Source organism: Diabrotica virgifera, chromosome 2 (genome assembly GCF_917563875.1).
Source record: "Diabrotica virgifera virgifera chromosome 2, PGI_DIABVI_V3a".
Classification (NCBI taxonomy): Eukaryota; Metazoa; Arthropoda; class Insecta; order Coleoptera; family Chrysomelidae; genus Diabrotica; species Diabrotica virgifera.
In genome coordinates this window covers 260,616,742-260,640,752 of record NC_065444.1, presented here as the reverse complement: position 1 = coordinate 260,640,752, position 24,011 = coordinate 260,616,742, and the positions used below count along the sequence as shown (strand labels likewise).

At 32.9% G+C, this 24,011-nt stretch overlaps 2 protein-coding genes and 1 long non-coding RNA gene across 12 annotated transcripts in view; 2 read left to right on the top strand and 1 right to left on the bottom strand.

Moving 5' to 3' along the window:
• LOC126880582 (zinc finger protein 91-like) overlaps positions 1 to 24,011 on the top strand; it is an 88,526-nt gene that overhangs the window by 57,222 nt on the left and 7,293 nt on the right. Inside the window, exons 1-2 of one of the 9 annotated variants that reach the window (XM_050644539.1) lie at positions 9,595 to 10,372; positions 16,305 to 16,568. The exons of the other annotated variants lie outside the window; for them this stretch is intronic. Of the exons in view, the coding sequence (XP_050500496.1) occupies positions 10,147 to 10,372; positions 16,305 to 16,568 (490 nt within the window). The 5' untranslated portion in view covers positions 9,595 to 10,146. Of the gene's footprint in view, positions 1 to 9,594; positions 10,373 to 16,304; positions 16,569 to 24,011 lie in introns of those variants that run through there. 9 annotated transcript variants of the gene reach the window in all.
• LOC126880592 (uncharacterized) lies at positions 3,247 to 5,608 on the top strand. 2 transcript variants are annotated; one of them, XR_007696647.1, is made up of 2 exons: positions 3,247 to 4,383; positions 4,444 to 5,608. It is a non-coding gene; the product is annotated as an uncharacterized LOC126880592 (long non-coding RNA). The 2 variants fall into 2 exon arrangements; XR_007696646.1 differs by having other exon boundaries at positions 3,247 to 4,391.
• On the bottom strand, positions 12,072 to 17,627 carry LOC126880587 (uncharacterized). The gene is made up of 2 exons (XM_050644545.1): positions 17,419 to 17,627; positions 12,072 to 12,803 (listed from the first exon to the last, which is right to left on the bottom strand). The coding sequence occupies exons 1-2, from the start codon at positions 17,500 to 17,502 to the stop codon at positions 12,321 to 12,323; spliced, it is 567 nt and encodes a 188-aa protein (XP_050500502.1). The 5' UTR covers positions 17,503 to 17,627; the 3' UTR covers positions 12,072 to 12,320.

Here is a 24,011-nt window from a genome sequence, read left to right as displayed (position 1 = left end):
TTACATAATTTTATCTTCTTTAATGTGAAAATTATAACTTTCCTATGGTGAATTATTGTACAGAGAAATTAAAAATACTGGTTTAAAATTGTTGTAAAATTCAAAATATACTTATTAACCTAATTATACAGTACATATTAGCAATATTTGAAATAAAAAAAATTTGTCATGTGTACCTTATAATAATATGTAGGTACCTATATGTATAGGATATGTTAGGTACTACTTATATAGTTCGGTACCTATTGGGGACTTAGCAATTTTACCACTATTTTGAATGTCTATAAAATAATTAACCATAGGAAAGTTATAAATTACAGTCAAATAATTAACCATATAAAAGTTATATTATTACCACATCAAAAAACAGTAGGTACCTTCTACTACCACAGAATAACATAAATATTTCACATAATAAAAATATTCTTAAACAAAAATGATTGTTTTCAATTAATAAGAAAAAACCTTAAAAGAAAATTTAGGGTTTAAACAAACCATCTATAGGGCTTTTCATCGATTGTCATTTGTTTCGAGCTTCTGTCATATATATTAATATACACGGATTATAAGACATATGACAGAAGCTCGAAACAAATGACTGTGAATGAAAAGCCCTATTAGAGAAATTCAAAATACAGGTGTAAAATTTCTAAAGAGCGCTTTACAGCTTGCAATTCTACCTGCAAGACGCAAGAAAGTTGCCTAAAGGCATGCGCAGTATGTCGTCAGTTGATTATTGCATGCAACTTCTTGCAATTGCGCGATAATCGGTTTGGTGCCATTTTTTCTGCAAGTTTTCATGCAAGTCTAGGGGAATTTGATTTTTCCACAATATCAAATGTCATTGACGACACGGATTCACGAATACATGCCGATCAGCTGTTTTCTGTTTGTGAAATATATCAACGATGGAAATGAATGAATAATGAAATGGCACCATGCCCCGCTAACTCTAATAAAAAACATGTAATCGTATTTATTTTCCTTCCGTTTAGTCAGAGGCGCTGATGTCGGCATTGTGATTGGTGGAACATGACTTTTGACAAATCCTGCGCTATCTGTGAATCTGTAATCTGTGTTCGTGTTCGTTCGTTCGTTGTCGTTCACTTATTTTATATGGTCGGTTATGTGATGTTGATGTGTTTGGTGTTTGTGTTTAGTTTGTGTCACCATAAAAAGCTGATATTCAGTCGTGTTTTTTGATATTTTTGTTATTTCATAATCGAGTACCTTTTTAAAGGTAAGTTTTTCTGATTGTAGGTACTGTTTATCCAACAGTTTTAAAATACACATTTTATTTCGCGTTTTGTTGTTGGGTCTAATGGCCGATCAGCTGTTGTGTGCAGCCGATAAATTCAACAAGTAAACATATATTTAATCGAAATTAAATACTCATATTTCTATGTAAAATGTCACATTATTGTATAAATAAATAATTAAGAAACAAAAGTTGTTTGTGTTTTACCTTTATTGTCCACTTGAATAAAATAATATTAAATATTGGAAGTACCATATGGAGGCTATGGTGTACCTAGCGTGGAGGCTAGATAACGCTACCCTTCCTATCAAATCAACAGCAAGAACGTTTAAAATTTCACACCTATCATGTCGAAGCTACAGACCGTTTATGTGGAGGCCAGATTTGTAGTATCCTTCCAATTTTCCAGGTGCTGAAATACGTGACATATTTTTTGAAGGATAAGATCGCATTCTACCAAATCACACAACACTTTTTTCTATGAATGGCACTTTCTGAGATTCTATACCATCATCTATGTTCTATACTTAATTATTGTAAATTGTATATTAAGCTACGGAAGCTCTCTCTCCTCTAGCTAAGTACCTTAGGATAATAATTAATTTGTGTTTCGCAGAAATAGTATTTCGAAATATAGATTTCTTTGTAATTGTTTAATTTTTCCCAAGGGTTTATTAAAATGTAAGTACATTCATTCCTAGAAAATTAGAGTCATTTTCATCATCTACTTGGATAAATTCTTCTGTTGGAGATACATTATTACCCCTCTTCTTGTTCAACTAAGATCTTACTCACTATCTCCGATCTCGGCGTTCTAAATTAGTGACTAAAAGGCTGGCTGCAGCAATAATAATACTTAAAGTTGCTGCTATACCGCCTTTTTCCTTTTATATTTGGTTATTTCTGATAGTGTTGGCATTTCGAAATTTACCAAGTTAAATAAACAGCAATAAAGTAATTAAAAAAAAACAAAAGTTTATAAGTTAGGTTAAGGGTAAAACTTTCAAATTGCATGCAAGCCGGGTTGCAAGCTGTAAAAGACCATGCAATAGACTTGCATGAAAGTCTTGCATGCAAGAAATTGCAGCAAGTTTTCTTGCAAGCTGTAAACTTTTTATAATTTCTTATACAAACTTCCAAAAATATATAGGCCCGAAATGTTGATGACACACTTGTCTATTAGAATAAACTGTTTCAGGATCTATTGTCCTTTTCATGATCATTTTTCAGTGCGTAACAAATGATAGGAAAAAGGGTAAGTCCGTGATAATACACATTTATGACATTTATTCTAACCCAATAGTCTATTTTAGTTGGATTTATAGTTGGATTTATAGTTTGACGTAGCGTAGACGTAGACGCAACGTAGACGTAAGAAACGGACTGGAGACGGAAGAAAATATTATGTCAATTTATAGATCGACGTAGCGGAATTTTTGCGCATGAGTAGAAAGAGTAAACAATGACTTAATTCTAATTCAACAACATAGCCTATAAATTATACGAACAGTAAACAAACTTTGTGTTTATTTATTTATACTATTATTTATTATAATATTTATCTGTTTTGTGTGTTACATGGATTAGGAAATAAACGAAAGTATGCTCTTTGGTGCCGCATGCCGTGGGATTTCCAACTATTTTGTTTCATTTCCTGGTCTTTAAATGTTTATTGGATTTACCTATCGTATAATATGTGTGGATAACCACGAATTAGGCTAATAAACAACTCATATTTATCTGAAATATTGAAATGACTCTATGATATATTTTTATTAAATTAATAACTTAACATCCATTGTATTAACAAATAATTAACAAAATTCGAATATGTTGACAATCAACTTTTTACACAACACAAGGAATGAGGGGGCGGGGCGGGTCCACTTTGAGTGACAGAACAAAATTCTGCCTTATGATTGGCCAGACGGAAGAAACGCACTGTAAAAGATGAAAGTTGGTCATCTCTTAAGTTGGATTTATAGTTTGACGTAGCGTAGACGTAGACGCAACGGAGACGCACTGGAAAAGATCAACACCGAATTTTGTGTACTCGTGTTTATAGATGAACGCAAGCGCCTGACGGAACGTAAGAGAAACGTAACGTAACATAAGAGATGACCAACTTTCATCTTTTACAGTGCGTTTCTTCCGTCTGGCCAATCATAAGGCAGCATTTTGTTCTGTCACTCAAAGTGGACCCGCCCCGCCCCCTCATTCCTTGTGTTGTGTAAAAAGTTGATTGTCAACATATTCGAATTTTGTTAATTATTTGTTAATACAATGGATGTTAAGTTATTAATTTAATAAAAATATATCATAGAGTCTTTTCAATATTTCAGATAAATATGAGTTGTTATTAGCCTAATTCGTGGTTATCCACACATATACGATAGGTAAATCCAATAAACATTTAAATACCAGGAAATGGAACAAAATAGTTGGAAATCCCACGGCATGCGGCACCAAAGAGCATACTTTCGTTTATTTCCTAATCCATGTAACACACAAAACAGATAAATATTATAATAAATAATAGTATAAGTATAAATAAATAAACACAAAGTTTGTTTACTGTTCGTATAATTTATAGGCTATGTTGTTGAATTAGAATTAAGTCATTGTTTACTCTTTCTACTCATGCGCAAAAATTCCGCTACGTCGATCTATAAATTGACATAATATTTTCTTCCGTCTCCAGTCCGTTTCTTACGTCTACGTTGCGTCTACGTCTACGCTACGTCAAACTATAAATCCAACTTTATGTTACGTTACGTTTCTCTTACGTTCCGTCAGGCGCTTGCGTTCATCTATAAACACGAGTACACAAAATTCGGTGTTGATCTTTTCCAGTGCGTCTCCGTTGCGTCTACGTCTACGCTACGTCAAACTATAAATCCAACTTTCAAACATAACCTTATAAACAAACAGTTGTTTATTTAGAGTTATTTATTATTGTTTTCTCATATTTTGCAATTGTTAAGTTGGTTTACTTCGAATTTAATGTGCATTACTGTGGTATTTCTCCAGTTTTCTAAGAAGGTTGGTGATTTTGAATTGGGATTATGATGAATTTAACCCAAAGGCAATGTGTGTGTTTATTTATGTGGCAAAATTCCAGGCACGTAAGAACGTAAATTCTATTTAATATCATTGACATCATTTTTGACGTGCTGTCGTTTTAGGTTTGCAGAATGAAAAGAAATTGTTCAATGTGATAAACTTTCTATGAACAGTCCTCAGTGTTGTTACATTAACTTTTAAATATGCATCTTGAGGAGCAGGCCTTTGCAGAAATACTGAAAAGCGGGTTGCAAAACAACGCAAAATAAAATAAACGAAATATGTCTTGGAATGATAATTTTGTAATTCTGTAGGCACATCTATTGAGAAGTTACAACCAGTGGCAAAGTGCCTTAAGGGAATCTATGACATATATAATTGAAGGTATGAGTATATGTTTCAAATCGTTGGATGATTCTGAGAAAGTGTAAATTTTTTTCATGAATTTGGTACATAACCGTCTTTATCTAAACTCTAAAAATCATTGACATCTGTTTTGAAGAACCATGTTCCTAGAAACCATTGATAACAAATATAGACGGTTACCTCTGCATTCGTTGTATCATCTTACTACTCTATCCATAGTGAGTCTAATTTTTAAATCTATAATAATTGTTTACGTGCTGGTTTCATAAAGATGCTTCAAAAATCTATATGGGCCTTACTAGGCAGCACAGCCATGCCTTTAATAGTTTTTCCAATTATATTTTCAATATGCTTATTCTAGTTAAGATTGCGGGACAAAAAGACCACTAAATATTTGAGTTCATTTTTAGGTATCAGCATTGGCTCTACAGCCCATGGTGGGTCTTGGCCTGTTCCAGAATCAGCTTCCACTCTTTCCTATCCTTTGCTTGGCTTTCCAATTTCTCACTTGAGCATGAATTTTTGGTATATATGGGATTATATTGTGATAACGACCAGATCTATGAAAGAATAGTATGTTGTTAAAGAAGATTGTGGTGACACTATTCATGAATATCTGATAATATTGGTTAATGTGAATGGAGTCCAAAATGGGGTTTAGGCTGTTATATAAAAAACTAGGTCATTAGCATATGGAAGTAGGGCGACATTATCTGGTATTAAATTATGTGAATGAGGAGAATTAAACCTAAAAACTCTATTTATTCTGCTAATCAATATGAATTTAATATATTTTAATATAAAACATATGTTATTCTTTCTAGGGACACCTCCTCTGAAGGAATTACAATTATTTGCCAGTATGTCAAATGAATTTTCAACATCAGTCATACTTTCATGAATTTATTGATGAAAATAAAACTAGGTACATGATTTATTATTTACTTCTAAGGGATTCTAAGATACTATGTGTAAAAAGTCCAATATGCAGTGATGAGCATGCTAATAACTGGCAAAATATGGGATATAACGCCAAAGATGGGAAACATGGGATGCATTCTGAAGTAAAAAGAGATGAAACTGAGAGAAATTATTGATATAAACATATAAATTAACATTGCATTACATAGTTTCCCACCTTTAGACGTATCAGATGAGTATGAGAACTGTCACTGTGCCAGGAGAATTTTATAAAATACTCCTGTCACAGAGATCTAAAGGTGGGAAACTATGTAATGTTATCGTCGGCTAAGAGTGTTAACCTGCTAACTCTATTTTTCACTGTGAGTGATATTGGGGTAGTTTCTAGGTCTGTGTACCTTCATACCATGTCCCACAAGCCCGCTGGTTCCACTGTAGTTTAGAGATAGCTATTTCTAAACTACATTGGTGTCGGCGGGTTTGTGTGGTGGTGTATGAAAATACACGGACCCAGAAACTAGCCCAATATCACTCAAAGTGAAAAATGGAGGTTAAAACTCTTATCCAAGGTTATGTTAATTTATTCGTTTATAACGATAAGTTCCACTTCTACCAGTTTCATCTCTTTTTATCTCACAAGTTAATATGTTTTCCATCTTTTGCGTTATTTTGCCGGTTATTAGTGTGAGTGCTCATTACTGTATATTTACGATTCTGTGATTTCTCAATATGATGCTGAGTAGGTATAGATCTGAGTAGGTATATAGTAGGTATCTACAACCCTTTCAAAACAGAAATTTATAAGTTCATTTTATGTACCTATTAAACTTTATTTTAAGGATGAATTTGAAATGCTTGTAGGGAATATATCTGTAAGAAATAAAATTGGTATTGTAAAATTGAAATTCTCAAAATATAATTTATAATTCGAATGTATTATTATTTTTTCCTCTATAGAAAAGTCCTCTTATTAGTTTTCTCATTAGCTCTTGACAAGACATCAGTACTTCGTTTTTTAGATTTCTCACAAGGATTCAGATCCGGAAGATCCTGCGTAGACGCCAGTACTTACTTAATTACTTATTCCTCTTCACTCCATGCGGAGCATAGGGCGTCAACTGTCTGCCTCCATTCTGTCTTATCCTTTGCACTGATCTTTATTTCTGTCCAGGTTTTCCCAATAGGGCTTTTCATTCACAGTCATTTGTTTCGAGCTTCTGTCATATGTTGTATAATCCGTGTATATTCATAGATATAACAGAATAGATTAGGCCAGTTCGAAAAATAGAGTAACGCAGAACAGTTCGGGTTGGTGGTCTATCTTTCTCTCTCTACTGGCGCTCAGCTTTCTCTCTCTAGCATATGATGGCTGCCGCCTCTGTGTAACTGTCGTTCCATTACTCCCACCTCTTGGTAGATACGCTCACACTCGCACGACAGACAAAGATAGCTAGACCACCGTACTTGATATCAGCGTTACACCCCGATGCATTGAGTGGCATATGACTAGCCTGATCTATTGTTGACATATCTCTGTGTATATTAGTATTATACACAGATTATACAACATATGACAGCAGCTCGAAGCAAATGACAATCAATGAAAAGCCCTATAGCATTAATTTCTTTTCCACATTTCTACGGGTCTACCTGGTCTTCTCTTTCCATGTGGTGTATATTCTAGGGCTTGCCTCGCTATGTCTGTGTCAGGTCTCCTTAGTGTGTGCTCCATCCAACTCCATTTCCTTTTGCATATTATTTTAGATATACATAGGTTTCTGGTTAGTTCTTGTCCATAGCTCTTGGTTTGATATACGGTTTGGCCAGTAAATGTTAAGAATCTTCCTTAGGCATTTATTTATGAATACCTGCATCTGTCCAATACATTTTCTTGACACTTTCCAAGTTTCTGCTCCATATAGTAATACAGTCTTCACGTTGCTGTTGAATAGTCTTTCGGTTTTAATTGTCATCTGATGTGAAGACCACATTTTCCTTAGCATATTGAATGCGTTTGTAGCGTAGACGCCAGTATTGTACTATTTATTTCCGTACTAAGACAAATCACAGAAAAGGCCATCGAGTACAATAAACAGCATATCTATGTTTTACCTGACAAAGGCTTTCGATCGCATCCAAGTCGAAGACGTCTTACACTTACTGTATAGAAGATACATGCCAATCAATATTATACGAACCATCGAAAACATCTATTTCCATAATCGAATACAGGCAAAGATAAATGGAAAACTAACACAGTTTATACCAGTACAAAGCCGAGTCAGACAAGGGAACCCGTTAAGCCCACTGCTATTTAATGTATCTAATAATGGACGAAATAATAGAAGCAGTATTTAAAGATCATGGTTACAGAATGGGGAACAAAAAACTCCAAATATTAGGTTATGCAAACGACGCCGCATTAATCGCCAAGACAGAAGACAATCTCCAGATTAACACACATCTTCAATACAACAGCCAAGAAATACAATATCAATATATGATAATATCAGCAGAAAAAACACATGTATGACATCTAAATACCCACTACGAGGTAAAATCGAAATTGATGGGAAAATATTAAAGCAGGAAGCAAGGTTTAGATATCTGGGAATAGATATACCCAGTTACGGAGATGTTGAAGAGGAAGTACTACAAGAAAGCTTAAAAGCAAGTAAAGCGCTGGGATCTCTTAATCTCTTCCAATCTGGAAGAACGAACACCTAAGACAAGACACAAAAGCAAGAATCTATAAAGCAGAATTTCGACCTATATTGACATACACGGCAGAAACAAGACCTGAAACATCTAAAACGAGACGACTACTAGAAACAACCGAGATGAAAATACTTAGACGAATATCAGGGAAAAGTCTATTGGATAGAGAGAGATGCGAAAACATAAGAAGATCATGCAATGTAGAAGACATACCTAAATGGATGAGTGACAAAACGGAAACTGGAGTGGAACGAACACATTAGTAGAATGGCAGAGGATAGGATAGTACGAATAGCACGAGATAAGTCACCAAATGGATGAAGAGGTATTTGCAGACTAAGAAAAAGATGGTGCGATAATTTAAACAATTTAGGAGGCTAATATTGAAGAAGAAACAGTCTTTAAAGCCTACCTACAAGAAGGAAGACTCCTCTTGCTACGGCGCGTCGAATAATATATCGCTTGTACTATCCCGGAGAATTTAAAACCGTATTTCCGATTGCATTTTTAAAACTGGAAGTCCTTTGCCAAATATCTCACCTTTAGTACCATCCTTGGATTATATAAGCTTTCATCCGACACCTCATTTGTCATTCTATCTGGTTTAATGACTGAGGAGTTGTGTTTACGGACAGACGGACGTATATAATTCAACGCTTTCACATTTTTTTCAAAACTGAGTGAAAACAATATTTCTTTAGAAATCCATAAATATATTCGCTAATAATGAAACTAATTTGCAGTGGTTATAGCCAACCTTCATTAGTGGAGTAGGCATTAGAAGAAGAAGACCAATGAAGATAAAGTAGAGCCCATTGTTAGACTAAAATTTTGTTTATATAGAAAAAATTATTTAGTTGAAAATCGTAGGTATAGTATTTTTACTACAAAAACGTTATTACGTAGGTCAAAATTTTTGACGTAAGAGAACTGTCAAAACATTAGAATGTGACTTTTCATTATTGCTATGTTTATTATAAACACGGCAATAATGAAAAGTCACATTCTAATGTTTTGACAGTTCTCTTACGTCAAAAATTTTGACCTACGTAATATCGTTTTTGTAGTAAAAATACTATACATAAGGTGCGTTCGCGGGTACAGTTGACAAATTGTCGCCGACAATTTCTAACCTCATTTAATATAAATAATATCGTTAATAGATAAATAAACAAGGTATATTTACTTTTAATTAATATTAATAATTAATTATTAAATTATAATAGGTAAATATACCTTATATATTTATCTATTAACGATATTATTTATATAATTTTAAAGTGCGCATGCGTTTTGCTGCTAATTTGTCGCCGACAGGCACCCGCGAACGCACTTATTATCTCAATGAATCCATTAAAGCTGATACATTTAGTCTTCAGAACAACAGTAATAATTATTTATGAAACTATCGATAAATTGTCAAGAGCTTCGTAAACGTTAATTGTAGAAAAGTATTCCTTATTTCGAAAAATCTATTTCAAATTTGTCCTATTTATTTTCGAGCAGTGTATCAAAAATAATGTTGAGCAGTATAACACACGCTGTTATGCGCTTGCGTCCGGCTGCAAGGTCTCGATGCGCAGTGGGAAAAATGGAACATTTTTTCATAACGTACTTCACGGCAAGTGACTATACTGATTGTTGTATAAACCTATATACTGTGGTAATACTATATATTATTTATCTATGACTGCATGGTGTGTTAGGTGTAGTTTAAACTAGAGACTCGAGTTTGGTTTCCTATAAAATTTTTGTAGTTATTTCACTTGTTGGTTGTAAAATTATTATTGGAATAAGTACATAAAAGCAAGTTTAATGAAATGGAAGTTAAACAAGAAATTATCGAGGAAACGTGTAAAATAGAAATAGAGGATAATGACTTGGATGATGCTCCTCTGGCAGACTTTGTGAAGAGTGAAATAAAGGAAGAATCCAATGGGCAAAATAGACATGATTATTTAGATTTAAAGAAATGTTCCATGAATCCTGAAATAGAACATGATAAACTGAACAACACATATGAAGAAATCCAAAAAACTGAAAAAGGTTAGTAGATACCTAATGGGTAGAATGCATAAAACTAGTAGATGCTGTTGCTTCAGCAAATAGTATCTACCTTGTAGCATTTTCTTTTATATAAAAGTATGTGCTTTCGTTAAAAAGAACATACTACACAACAGAAGTACCTACTACTGACCTGAAGTATCTACTACTAAGTGTAGCGCCAGCCGTATTTGCATCACTTCTTCTTAAAGTTCCCTCTCCTATGGAGGTTGGATATCATAATGGCTATGGTCACTTTGTTGGCTGCTGCTCTGAACAGTTGTAATGAACTACAGTTGAACCATTCACATCACACCCATAAATATTGAAGCTAGTTTTCCATGTGCTTGTGATTTGTCAATTCACATTTTTATGTACCTACCTAATAAAATTATTAAAATTGTACATGAAGAGTACAGGGGAAAAACAAGGAATGCCACTTTTTGATGGATTTTGGCTTTTTTCGCCATGTGGTAGCAAAAACTGAGTACTATCGACTAGACTAGACTATAGATTCAGAACAATAAAAAGAAAGATCAGTCCTCATGCCACTGAACAAAAATATGGATGTCAGCAGTTTTTTGGTGCATTATTAAATTAATATAGATTAATATTCTACGAAGATTATAGCATAAGAATTGCTAGAATACTGCTAAGAATCTCTTAAGTGGTTTTTAGATATCGTAAAAAATGAACCTTTATTGGTGTTTATCTCAATATGTATAAAATGTGACATTCCTTGTTTTTCCCTGTACTCTTCACATGCGCAAAAATTAGTGACTCAGATTCCGAAGCAACAAAAGGGTTATGCGAGGATAAAAATGACTAACTTATTATTTGTTAATCTTCTTGAGAATTATTAAATTTTATTTGATAAAAGAATGACCCCACAAATTAAGTATCTTCTTCCTAGTTTGTCGATTTTTCTATGACGCACATTCATAAATGCTGCTATGTTGTAACAAACAAAACACCTACACTGAAGTCGTTTATCCACCAAATTCACTTAAACTGAAGCAAATGCTACTAAACTAGCAAATACATACTTCAAAAGTGTAGTATAGTGATTCCCAACCGGTGGGTCGTGACCTACTAGTGGGCTGTGGGTGGGTTGCAGCGTGGCTCTTACAGTAGCTGAATAACATACATATAATATATCATCATGGTTGAGGGATGGGTTGTGAATATCAAAAAACATCAGAAGGTGGGTCGCCAGACATAAAAGGTTGGGAACCACTGGTGTAGTACATTCTTCTAAGTATCTAGTAAATAGTAGCATAAGCTACGGAGGAAAGTAAATGTTTTGTAAGTGTAGTAAAAACTTCAAAAATACAGTATTTGAAGCATTAGCAGATACTACGTTTTATGCATTCCACCCATTGATAAATATACAAGTCCTGCCATATATTATTTAGATGTATGTAGTATAAATAGAAATAACTGTTATCAGCTACTATATTTTTAATTTTAAATACAATTTAAGGGCATATAAAGACATTTTGTTAACAAAAGAAATATAACAAATGTAGGCAACTTCAGCTAAAATATTCAGCCCTGTAATGTATCACCAAAGTTATTTTTAACGTTATATGTTAGTTAAAATAACACTGACAGATAACTGTTTCTCTGTCTCGAAAACTTTTAACGTAAATTCCGTATGATGTATCGCTCACTGTTACGAGATGAGTTATTTCCCATAAGTTGAAAAGGAAGTAAGTATTGTTTTGGTTAACAAAGAGAACCTTATGTAGAAATAGTACAAGTTGGAGCGAGAAAGAGAATTATCAGAAGATTTATTTTATTTATCGTATGGCAATTACAACATATTTAGAACAAAATTACAAACACTAGTAATATAGGTATATGACAAACTTTAAATAGTTACAAACAAACATCAAGTGTATTAATATAATCAATTGACTCTGAAGTCGCAAACAGGAAGTCTTCAGGGCTACCATTGTAGGATCTTGAGGGACACTTCAATAATGTGGTCAATGGTTTGACATTGAGGAGATGGGTTCTTTCCCCATTTATGTAACATGTATGCACATATGCCATGTCTGGTTCGGATCCTATTTAGAGTTTTACATGAAAGATCAAAACCTGGTGGCTTGTGGGTAATGCAGGGCATGTTATTTTGCCATGCGTTCCATTCTTGGGACCATGCATTCTTGATGTTGAACTCCTCATGTATCATTCTTGCCGTTTTTATTGGTGGTTTTCTAGAACGGAGATGAGTATTTCGTGCATCCTCGGTATCTTGGTGGATCGGCAGATTTATATTGTTCATGATCTTTTTGTATGCACGTGTAAGTGCGTCAACTTGTCGTAAATGTAGAGGTGGGATGTGACTTAAAACTGGAAGCCATTGGGTGGGAGTTGATTTAATTGTACCAGCTATCATCCTCATAGTGCTGTGCAGCTGAGTGTCAACCTATGAGAAGAGAAAGTATACCCACCGGACAGTTGTAGATAGATATAGATAGATATTTATTAATTTAAATAGGTTACCCTAATATACAATCAATGTAGAGAATAGATATTACAAATAATTTACAAAATCGAATATAACTAAGCAACATCAAATGAAATTGAAACGAGCTTTAAATAAATTTTACAACATATAATACCATACAATACCTACCCATAAAATTAACATAATAAAGTATTACATCACTTGTTTCTAATATACAGCTTAAGTTTGGTTTTAAAAAATTTTAGTGACATCATATTTTTTAATTCACCCGGTAGAGCGTTAAACTCATTAAAACCCCTGAATAATCATGCACATTTTATTGTACACTATAAATTGCTTAAAGTAATCTGGAGCTACATTATTAAGTATTTTATAAACCAAAATCATTGTATAATAATACAGTTTCTCTTCAATTGTGAACCAATTTAAAACCTGTAGCATATTATGATACAGGTGTAAGTCGATTTGTTTTCAATATAATTCTCATGCCACGATTTTATGGCTGAATAATTGAATTAAAAACTGTAATTTTAGCTTGAGTCGATATATTTTGTGATATTCGGCTAAAAAAATATAGTTTTTTCGTTATTTTACAGACAATATAATCAAAATGATGATCAAAATTCAAACAACTATCAATTTGAAACCCCAAATATTTAACACATCTTACAATACCAATCTTTTCATTTTTACTTGTAGCAGAATGTTATCGGTATTTAATTGGCTATATTTGTGTTTTGTTGTAAAGATCATTGCTTTAGTTTTGGAAATATTTAATTTTAATTTATTTGATGCCAAGTATTTAGCCATTTTTTCTAATGTATTATTCATTTTTTGAATCGCTACTTCAAGGTTAGTATCACTACAAGCTACAAAAGTATCATCCGCAAAAAGATTAATAAATTCACTGTCTACATATAGGTCTATGTCATTTAGATACAATATAAATAAGAGAGGCCCCAATACGCTGCCTTGTGGTACCCTAACATTGATATAATGTTCAGAGGATAATGCCCCATCAAAACGTACTATCTGCTTCCTATCACTAAGATAATCACTTAGCCATTTGTGTACTTTACCACCTACAAACCCATAATTTTGTAGTTTTGTTAGGAGTATTTGGCGATCAATGGTTTCAAAGGCTCTTTTAAAATCAAGAAAAACACCTACTACGTATCGGTTTTTATCAATATCGTTTTTAAGTTTACAGAGTCAATTGTAAAGCTGACTAACATGAATGTTTCTGTCGAAAACCGGACTGATTATTTATTAAAATTGAATTTTTTCCCACGTGTTCTAGTAGTTGGTCATAAACTGCTATCTCTAATATTTTTTCAATTGGGGGTAATGTGTTAATGGGCCTAAATTCACTAGCTTTATTTGTATTCAAAATCTTCTGAATAGGAACAATTGTACTCACTTGCAAAAGTGTAGGAATTCTACCTGTCATTAGAGAAGTGTTTATAAAATTCAGTATAACGTGACCAATTGATTCAAAAATTTCCCTCACCATCCTGTTGTTTGGTAGTATATCATAAAAGTAGCTAGAAAGAACAGTAAAATCCCTGGATGTTTATAAATTTAAAAACATCTTTATTCTTGTATCTCCCAATTTGTCTTTTGTATAACTTTTTTATTTTTAACAAAAAGTAGACCATTTACTTAGAACTCTGCCATTTTATTTTACATATAAGGAGGCACTCTACCTATCTAACTTTATTAGATTACACTTTACAGAATTGAAATCATTGAAATTTTATTATGCCTTAATCCTTTCAGTCACCATGTTCATTTAAATGAACATTTATTTATTTAAATAAAAAAAAAATAAAAATGTATACCATTTTTATTCAGTTGCAATGCGAAGCCAAGACTCTTAATTTTTACTTAGATCAGAGAGTGCAGCCAGCACTCTTATCGACGATTTCACTTCTTGTTAGAGGTTCATCAGAGACTGCATAGGCTGCTTTCTCTGGTCCAGGTAAAAATTTTCGACATATTAATCCCCCATTGCAACTGACGAGAAGGTAGTAGGTGCGTAGCGGCATCTGCTAAATAAAAGACTAAGTTTTTCAACCTAATGAAAATATTTGTAAATTAAATATCTTTAAAAGATTTTTAATTGAAAAACTTATTGGCCCATCTTCCTGGTGACACCTCCAAGGCTTCTACAATATGCAAGCCAAATAGATGCTGCAGTGAAGACAAAAGGGAAGGAATTCTACACTATGCAATTCACAACCCCCGTCTGCAGCGTGGTAAAGTTCCAACAGAAAATGGACCTAGTTACTCTATAGGAGTAATACTAATATAAAAATGTATACCATTTTTATTCAGTTGCAATGCGAAACCAAAACTGTCTTAATTTTTACTCAGATCGGAGAGTGCAGCCAGCACTCTTATCGACGATTTCACCTCTTGTTAGAGGTTCATCAGAGACTGCATAAGGGGTCAATTGTATTCGAAATATGCAAAGAATAAAAACACCCTACCTTTCCTTGACATGTTGATATTATTGACATAAGCTATTATTCTTGTCATCCGACCAAAATGAAGTATAATTTAATAACAGCATTAAAAAATCGTGTTAATAGACTTTCCCATACGCAGTTTGTCCAAGAAGATCTTTTAAAATTGCGTAACATCTTAGTTGAAAACTCGTACCCATTGAAATTAGTTAATAACTTCTTATTTAACACTCCTTCTTTCAACAGCTGTATTCAGGTATTCAAAGATTATAATATATTTTTCTATCCGTAAATATTCTCTGTTGGCCACGATTTCGGTTTTCTTTGGTAGCATCGACCTCTACATAAAGACTCCAGTGAAATTGGACAGAAACTTTTACTAAAACCATTTCGTGATTTTTAAATTGACTTTTGTTTACCAGTTATAATCCAACTTGTATCCATACTGGGTAACTTTCGATTTCAAAATGATTTGCGGTATTTTTCATATTTGTTTACATTAATTTGCATAAGCATTTCATAGATTGTCTGTTTCTACAGTTATTTCTATTATTAAGATTTGTGTTTAATTCTTTGGTATAATCAATTTTTTTTAATATACGGATATATTTTTTATTTTTGAATTTTATTTTTCCATGAGGTTTTTCTGAGTATTGGTTGTGCATTTCTGCGATTGAATGACGTAAAACCCCGAGATAAATTTTATTAATTAGAGCTAGTTCAATCAAAGAGTTATTATATAAAAATAAGTAAAATCAAAACAATATATGTATATAATTCTTTTCAAAAAATTTGTTTTTATGAACAAAATGTTTTGTTTATAAATCTCTAAAAAAATCATATACCTCAACCTCCCAAGTGTTAAATTGTTATCTTTGCAAACAAAAGCTCATGACTGAAAGGGTTAATTTATCATTGCATTTCTTTGCTTCTGCTATCATTTTTTTTGCTTATACCCAAGTATTTATATTATAGTTGGTTTGTATTTTAGGTGATCTTCAAGAGGAAAATAAAACGGAAATTGTGGAGACACTAATTGGACATTCATCTCACGAAGCAAATAATATGAGCCAACAGACTGAAGGACAAACATTAAATAAAAATAGAAAAGTTGTGACCAGGCAAAGACATTACAAGTGTGAAATTTGTTTTAAGCAGTTTAGCCAATCAGGTACTTTGAAATCACATTTGAGAGTGCACACTGGGGAAAAACCTTACAAGTGTGAAATTTGTCTTAAGCATTTCACTGAATCGGGTAAGTTGAAAAAACATCTGAGAATTCACACTGGTGAAAAACCTTACAAGTGTGAAATTTGTCTTAAGTATTTCACTGAATCGGGTAAGTTGAAAAAACATTTGAGAATTCACACTGGTGAAAAACCTTACAAGTGTGAAATTTGTTTTAAGCAGTTCATTGAATCAGGTCATTTGAAAATACATTCGAGAGTGCACACTGGGGAAAAACCCTACAAGTGTGAAATTTGTTTTAAGCAGTTTAGTCAAGCAGGTGATTTGAAAAGACATTTGAAGATACACACTGGAGAAAAATCTTACAAGTGTGAAATTTGTTTTAAGCAGTTCATTCACTCGGCTAATTTGAAAACACATTTGAAAATTCACACGGGTGAAAAACCTTACAAGTGTGAAATTTGTTTTAATCAGTTCACTGAAGCATGTCATTTGAAGAATCATATGCTCGTTCACACTGGGGAAAAACCTTACAAGTGTGAAATTTGTTATAAGCAGTTTTCTCAGAAAGCTCATTTGAAAATACATTTGAAAGTGCATACTGGGGAAAAACCTTACAAGTCTGAGATTTGTTTTAAGCAGTTTGATCGATCAGGTGATTTAAAAACACATTTGAAAGTACACACTGGAGAAAAATCTTGGTGTGCGAAAATACATATATACTGGATTGAAAAATCTCTCAAATTATGAACCCCAATATATATTATTATGCTCTGTATTTTCTCCTTGTTATGAGATTAAGATGCCTCGTATTAATTAGATTTATTCATTAACTATTTTAATTGTTACTCGTGAAACAAAACCAAAATTTTTCAATAAAAAACATATTCTCAGGGCTAATTGATTTTATGTATTACCTTTATTTTGTGGCTTCTAGTATTTCTCGCTGTTTGCTTTATCCAGGACAAAACAGGGAAAATAAATATACTCAAAAGAATCATAAATTTTATAACTGCTATTTATTTATATACTATACCATAAATATAAAAAATTCAAATTTATGCTAAACTTTATTCTGTTGTAAAATTTCTTATCTAATCATAAAAAATAAATCTTTAATTCTATTATCTCCTTTTGTGAACCAAATTCCTTCAATTGAATCTTGTAGATTATCTGGTAGATTGTTCTTATTATTATTATAAAATTAAACAAATTTTAATTTCCACTTTTTAAATAGATTACTTATAGTCTAGTCGCAACATAGGGGGTTCCGTGGACACTTTTAGTTCGCCGAGATTTTATGGTGGTATTATAGGTTTTTTGGGTCGCTGAATCCAATGGAAGTGGTCTGGAAGCCCAAATGTGGTGCGTTTAATTGTTATTAACAAATTATGGTAAAATTAGGTGTTTTTATGGAATTATTAGAAGCCGTGTAAATAAATTGATAGTGTTAAGGTCTTCTCTGGTGTATTTTTGGTTGCTGAATCGAATGCGACTACTCGCGATTACTCAAAATATGTTATTATTTTTTTAATAACAAAATAATAGTTTATTCGCCGAAAAGCTCAAAATGCGCTATCTACACCAAATTTGTAGTCTTTTTCATAGTATTTTTATACGCCAAATCGATTGCTGCTAGTCGTGATAGCTTAAACCACGTTCCGACTTTGTTATTAATAAATTATTGCAAAAATAACGGTTTATAGTACGTTTATTCACAGTTTTTGCTCTAGATTTAAAAAAACCACTTGGATTGACATGAAATTTGGCATACACGTAGCTAACATGTCAAACAAAACAAGTAATATTGTGCCGATGTCTGATTTTACCCTTGGGGTGAGTTTCACCTCTTTTAGGGGGTGAAAATAGAAACCTTTAAAATAAGTCCGGAGGTGGATAAACTGATTAATTCTAAGCAACTTTTGTTCTATACAGTTTTTCACTAAGAGTTATTTGTTTTTTTTTTGAAAAATGAACATATTCACTCGCAAATAACTCGAAAAGTATTGACTTAGTGAAAAAACTGTATAAAACAAACGTTGCTTATAATTAATCAGTTTATCCAATTCCGGACTTATTTTAAAGGTTTCTTCTTTTACCCCCGAAACGGGATGAAACTCACCCACAGGGTAAAAGCACACATCGGCACAAGATCACTTGTTTTGTGTGACATGTTAGCTACGTGCATGCCAAATTTCATGTCATTCCAAGTGGTGTTTTTAAATTTAGAGCAAAAACCGTGAGTAAACGTACTATTAACCGTTATTTTTGCAATAATTTATTAATAACAAAGTCGGAACGTGGTTTAAGCTATCACGACTACTGACAATCGATTGAGCGTATAACAATACTATGAAAACAACTACAAACTTGCTGTAGATAACGCATTTCGAGCTTTTCGGCGAATAAACAATTATTTTGTTATTAACAAAATAAGAATACATTTTGAGTAATCGCGACTAGTCGCATTCGATGCAGCGACCAAAAATACACCAGAGAAGACCTTAACACTATCAATTTATTTACAGGGCTTCTAATAATTCTTGAAAAACACCTAATTTTACCATAATTTGTTAATAACAATTAAACGCACCACAGTGGACTTCCAGACCACTTCCATTGGATTCAGCGACCCAAAAAACCTATAATACCACCATCAAATCGCGGCGAACTAAAAGTGTCCACGGAACCCCCTATGTTGCGACTAGACTATTATGAATTACTTCTATTAATTTATGAATGAATAATTTATGTTGTAATACTATTAAGTTGACAGAAACAAATATGGTACGTAATACAAACAACTCTCTCTTTTCACAAATATTCCACATATAAAAATTCCACAAGGAAAAAGTTTTCCTGTAGTTTGCTGTATACCATGTAATACAAAAAACAGTAAATCCTTTATAAAAGGTATATTTAAAATCCCTAAAAAGGGCTACATCACAATCAGAACTAGTTTTCGACTGGTTTACCAGTCATCATCAGTGCTTACGTGAAGTTTACATGCTAACTACCAAGATATAATTAACCACACTTATTTTTATATGTTGTTTGATATTTAAAATTTTGTATTTTATTTTGTTGTATGGTCAATTTGCAATTTATATCAATTTTGCAATATACTGTTTTTGCTTTACTTTATTTGTATTTTTTTATCTAATTTCAAAAAATTGTATTTGTTATTGTTTTTTTACCTGTAAGCTTTGTTCATAAAATTGTAAAATTTTTAGTGACAATAAAGCATATTTCTATTTCTACACACTTCAAAAGTACTTTTCTTTTCCTTGTCACTCAGTTGACTATTATGTGTAGAAGACATAAACACAGGCTTCTAAAGTCCGTCCAATATACTTATCGTTGCACGTCATCCGCGTCGTAGCCCGTGACGTCATATGATACCAACACGAAATATTTAGACGGTAGGTCTGTTCCTTTTTAGATTCATTTAGCCGAGTACACGGGAATTACAGCCACTAGACATATTTTATCATATACGCGTAGAAATAATATTGGAAGATTTCTATTAATGTACATTTAAAGAAACACCCTAACTTGTTTCATACACTCTAACTGCGATCGAACAAAGGTGACATTTTGACATAAATTGGTAACATTTATTTGACAGTGGCGGAAATGGCACTTCATATTTGTTTTTATTCTTTACTATAAGTATTTGTTTTATTCTGTTTTTATTATTTACTTATACGTAAGAGGAAATCTAACTGATTCTGACGGAAACATCATCTTAGATAAACAGAGTAAAATTAGAACGTGGAAAGAATATCTAGAAAAACTATTTGAAGACCAAAGAGATAACACCTTTGAGCTAGAAGAAGAGGTAAATGATGGACCAAGAATATTACAGCAGGAAGTTTATTCTGCTTTAAATGGCAAAGCAGCAGGTCCCGATAATATACAAGCAGAACTACTGAAACTGATGGACAACGAATCAATAGCAATAATCACAGGGATATTCAACAACATATACAACTCTGGACAGATACCAACAGAATGGCTGAAGTCTGAGTTTATTGCACTTCCAAAAAAACCAAGAGCCAAAAAATGCGAAGAATACTGTACGATAAGCCTGTTGAGTCATCTCCTAAAATTGTTCCTAAAGGTAATCCATACGAGAATTTACAAGCTATGTGAAAGTCAAATTTCGCCCAACCAGTTTGGGTTCATAAATGCTGTTGGTACGAGAGAGGCTTTGTTTTCTATACAAGTCTTATTCCAGAGATGCAGAGACGTAAATTGCGACGTATACGCATGTCTGGTTGATTACGAGAAGGCGTTTGATCGAGTACAACACGCCAAGATGATGCAAATACTAAAAGAAGCAGGAATTAACAACCAAGATCTGAAAATAATTAGAAACCTTTACTTTAATCAGACTTCAAACCTCAGAGTTGACGGTGAACACACCGAATATGTCAAAATCATACGTGGAGTGAGGCAAGACTGCATTTTGTCCCCCCTAATTTTCAATCTTTACTCTGAAAGAGTATTTATCGAAGCTTTGCACGAAACTGAAAAAGGTATTCTACTAAACGGGTACCGGTTTAATAACATCAAGTATGCAGATGACACCAAAATATTTGCAGATAACCTAGAAGACCTACAAACCCTCATGAACAAAATCACGTATTACAGTCAACAATATGGACTTAATATAAACGTAAAGAAAACAAAGCTTATGATCGTCAGCAAGAAAAAGATAACAGAAGGTCAACTCTATATCAACCAAATCCCTGTAGAAAGAGTGAGGCACTACAAATACCTCGGCACCATAATAAATGAAGAATGGACCAACAACCAAGAAATAAGAGTTCAACTGTATGGGGGCATTTTCAAGAGCCACAACCTTTCTCTTGGTATAAAAGTAAGAATGCTGAGATGTTAGTCTTCTCTGTCCTTTTTTATGGTGTTGAATCATGGACCTTGAACGATATGTGCCGAAAATTGGAAGCATTTGAGATGTGGCTATATCGGAGAATTCTTAAAATCCCATGGACTGATCGGGTCACAAATGAGGAGGTCCTTAGAAGAATGGGGAAGAGCCGAGAAGTACTAACCACCATCAAATCTCGAAAGTTGGAATACTTTGGACACATTATGCGAAATGAATCCAGATATGCCCTCCTACAAGCCATCCTGCAAGGAAAAATATTTGGAAAGAGAGGTCCAGGAATAAGAAGAACATCCTGGTTAAAGAACCTCAGAACCTGGTTCAACACAACATCTGTGCAGCTTTTCCGCGTTGCTGCAGATAAAGTGAAGATTGCCATGGTGATCGCCAACATTCGTCACGGATAGGGCACATCAAGAAGTTTTTATTTACACTGCGCGTCATTAAAAAGAAGCCACCTAAAATTTTTGGCATTTTTTAATTTTTCCGAATCCTACAAAAAATTGAGTGTAACTTCGTGTAGTGTTAGAGAATAAATAATGTTCTAATAGTTCTTAGAACAAATTCGTAAACATTACATGAAATGGCAGTCAATTTCTTGTAGGATTCGGAAAAATTAAAAATGCCAACAATTTTAGGTGGCCGCTTTTTAATGACGCGCAGTGTATTTACATTGAATATTAATTTTTTTTGTTGTATAATCCACTTCCGCAAAAATTATGTGATATATTTGATTTAAAATTAATAATTCAAGAATTTTTGTAATTGGGCAACAATGTCAACTTAGATCTCTGACGTAGATAATGACGTGCAACGGTGAGTATATTGGACGGACTGTACGTAAATTTTATTATGCCTTAATTTGATTATTGCATTTCTTAGTTTCTACTATCATTTGTCCTTATAAGGTCCTTCTCAGATGCATTTTTCAGTGCATCACAAATTATAGAAAAAAAAAGGTAAGTCCGTGATAATACACATTATAACATTTATTCTAACATGACATTTTAGTTAAATCTGACCGTTGTCAGATTTTATTTGCAATTTGGCATAAAAACAAATTAATTGTGTTTATTGCATTTATAAAATGGTATTTTTTTTTTTGGTTTGTATAGTCTTATAAATTGTACAGATTATATTCGTAGATATATTATATAATTCGTAAATAATTTTTTTCGATTATAGCGCCATCTATCGACAACTAGAATAAATGTTATAAATGTCTGTAGTCACAGACGTGCCTTTTTTCTGTCGCTTACAACTTAATGGGCTAAAAAGAAATCGAAAAACTGTGACGCATTTGCCTCTGAGAAAGAGTTTACAAGTGGCGGATCTACGGAGAGGGAAAAAGGGGAAATTTCCCCCCCTAAGAAGGTCCAAAATTTAAAAAAAATTGTAGAAACATAAAAATATACACTAAGCATCAAAGTTAACGCACCACCTTAAAAATGGGACATTTTTGATGTCTTGTATTTCCTAAACCTGTTGTCCGATTTTAGTGATTTTTTAAATATTTTGTAGATTTATTCTTCAAGAATGTCGATGTAATAGTATTGTTGCTAAACAGGTAAGTGTCATTGTATACCGGTTGTAACAATGATAGTGTGTTTTTTCCTCAAAGCTTGGAACACCCTGTGGAATATTCTGGCGTATACAAAATATTGAAATTAAAACTCAACTATAGTCTTAGGCTTTCTTAACATTATTCTTTTTGATTCATTCGCTTATGGTGGATAATAAAAATATTAGGTACTTTAACAACTAGCAACGTTCTTCATCAATACAGAGTGTTTCTAAATAAGTACGACAAACTTTAAGGAATAATTCTCCATGAAAAAATAATGATCGTTTGCTTTATAAACATGTCCGCAAATGCTTCGTTTCCGAGATACGGGATGTTGAATTTTTTCTTACAAACTGACGATTTATTTATTGCTCTAAAACCGGTTGAGATATGCAAATTAAATTTGGTAGGTTTTAAGAGGTAGTTATTGCGCATTTTTTGGCATACAATTAAGAATTTTATATTCACCATTGGCGTGCATACGGGTAATATGACCGGATAATATGACCCGTATGCACGCCAATGGTTAATATAAAATTCTTAATTGTATGTCAAAAAATGCGCAATAACTACCTCTTAAAACCTACTAAATTTTATTTGCATATCTCAACCGGTTTTAAAGCAATAACTAAATCGTCAGTTTGTAAGAAAAAATTTAGCATCCCGTATCTCGGATACGAAGCATTTGCGGACATATGTTTATAAAGCAAATGGCAAATTATTTTTTCATGCAGAATTACCCCTTAAAGTTTGTCGCACTTATTTAGAAACGCCCTGTATTGATGAATAACATGGCTAGTTGTTAAAGTACCTAACTTTTTTAAGCGAATGAATCGAAAAGCACAATGTTAAAAATGCCTAAGGCTGCAGTTGAGTTTTAATTTCAATATTTTATATGCGCTATAATATTCCACAGGGCGTTCCACACTTTGAGGAAAAAACACACTATCATTGTTACACCCGGTATACAATGACACTTACCTGTTTAGCAATAATATTATTACATCGATATTCTTGAAGAATAAATCTATAAT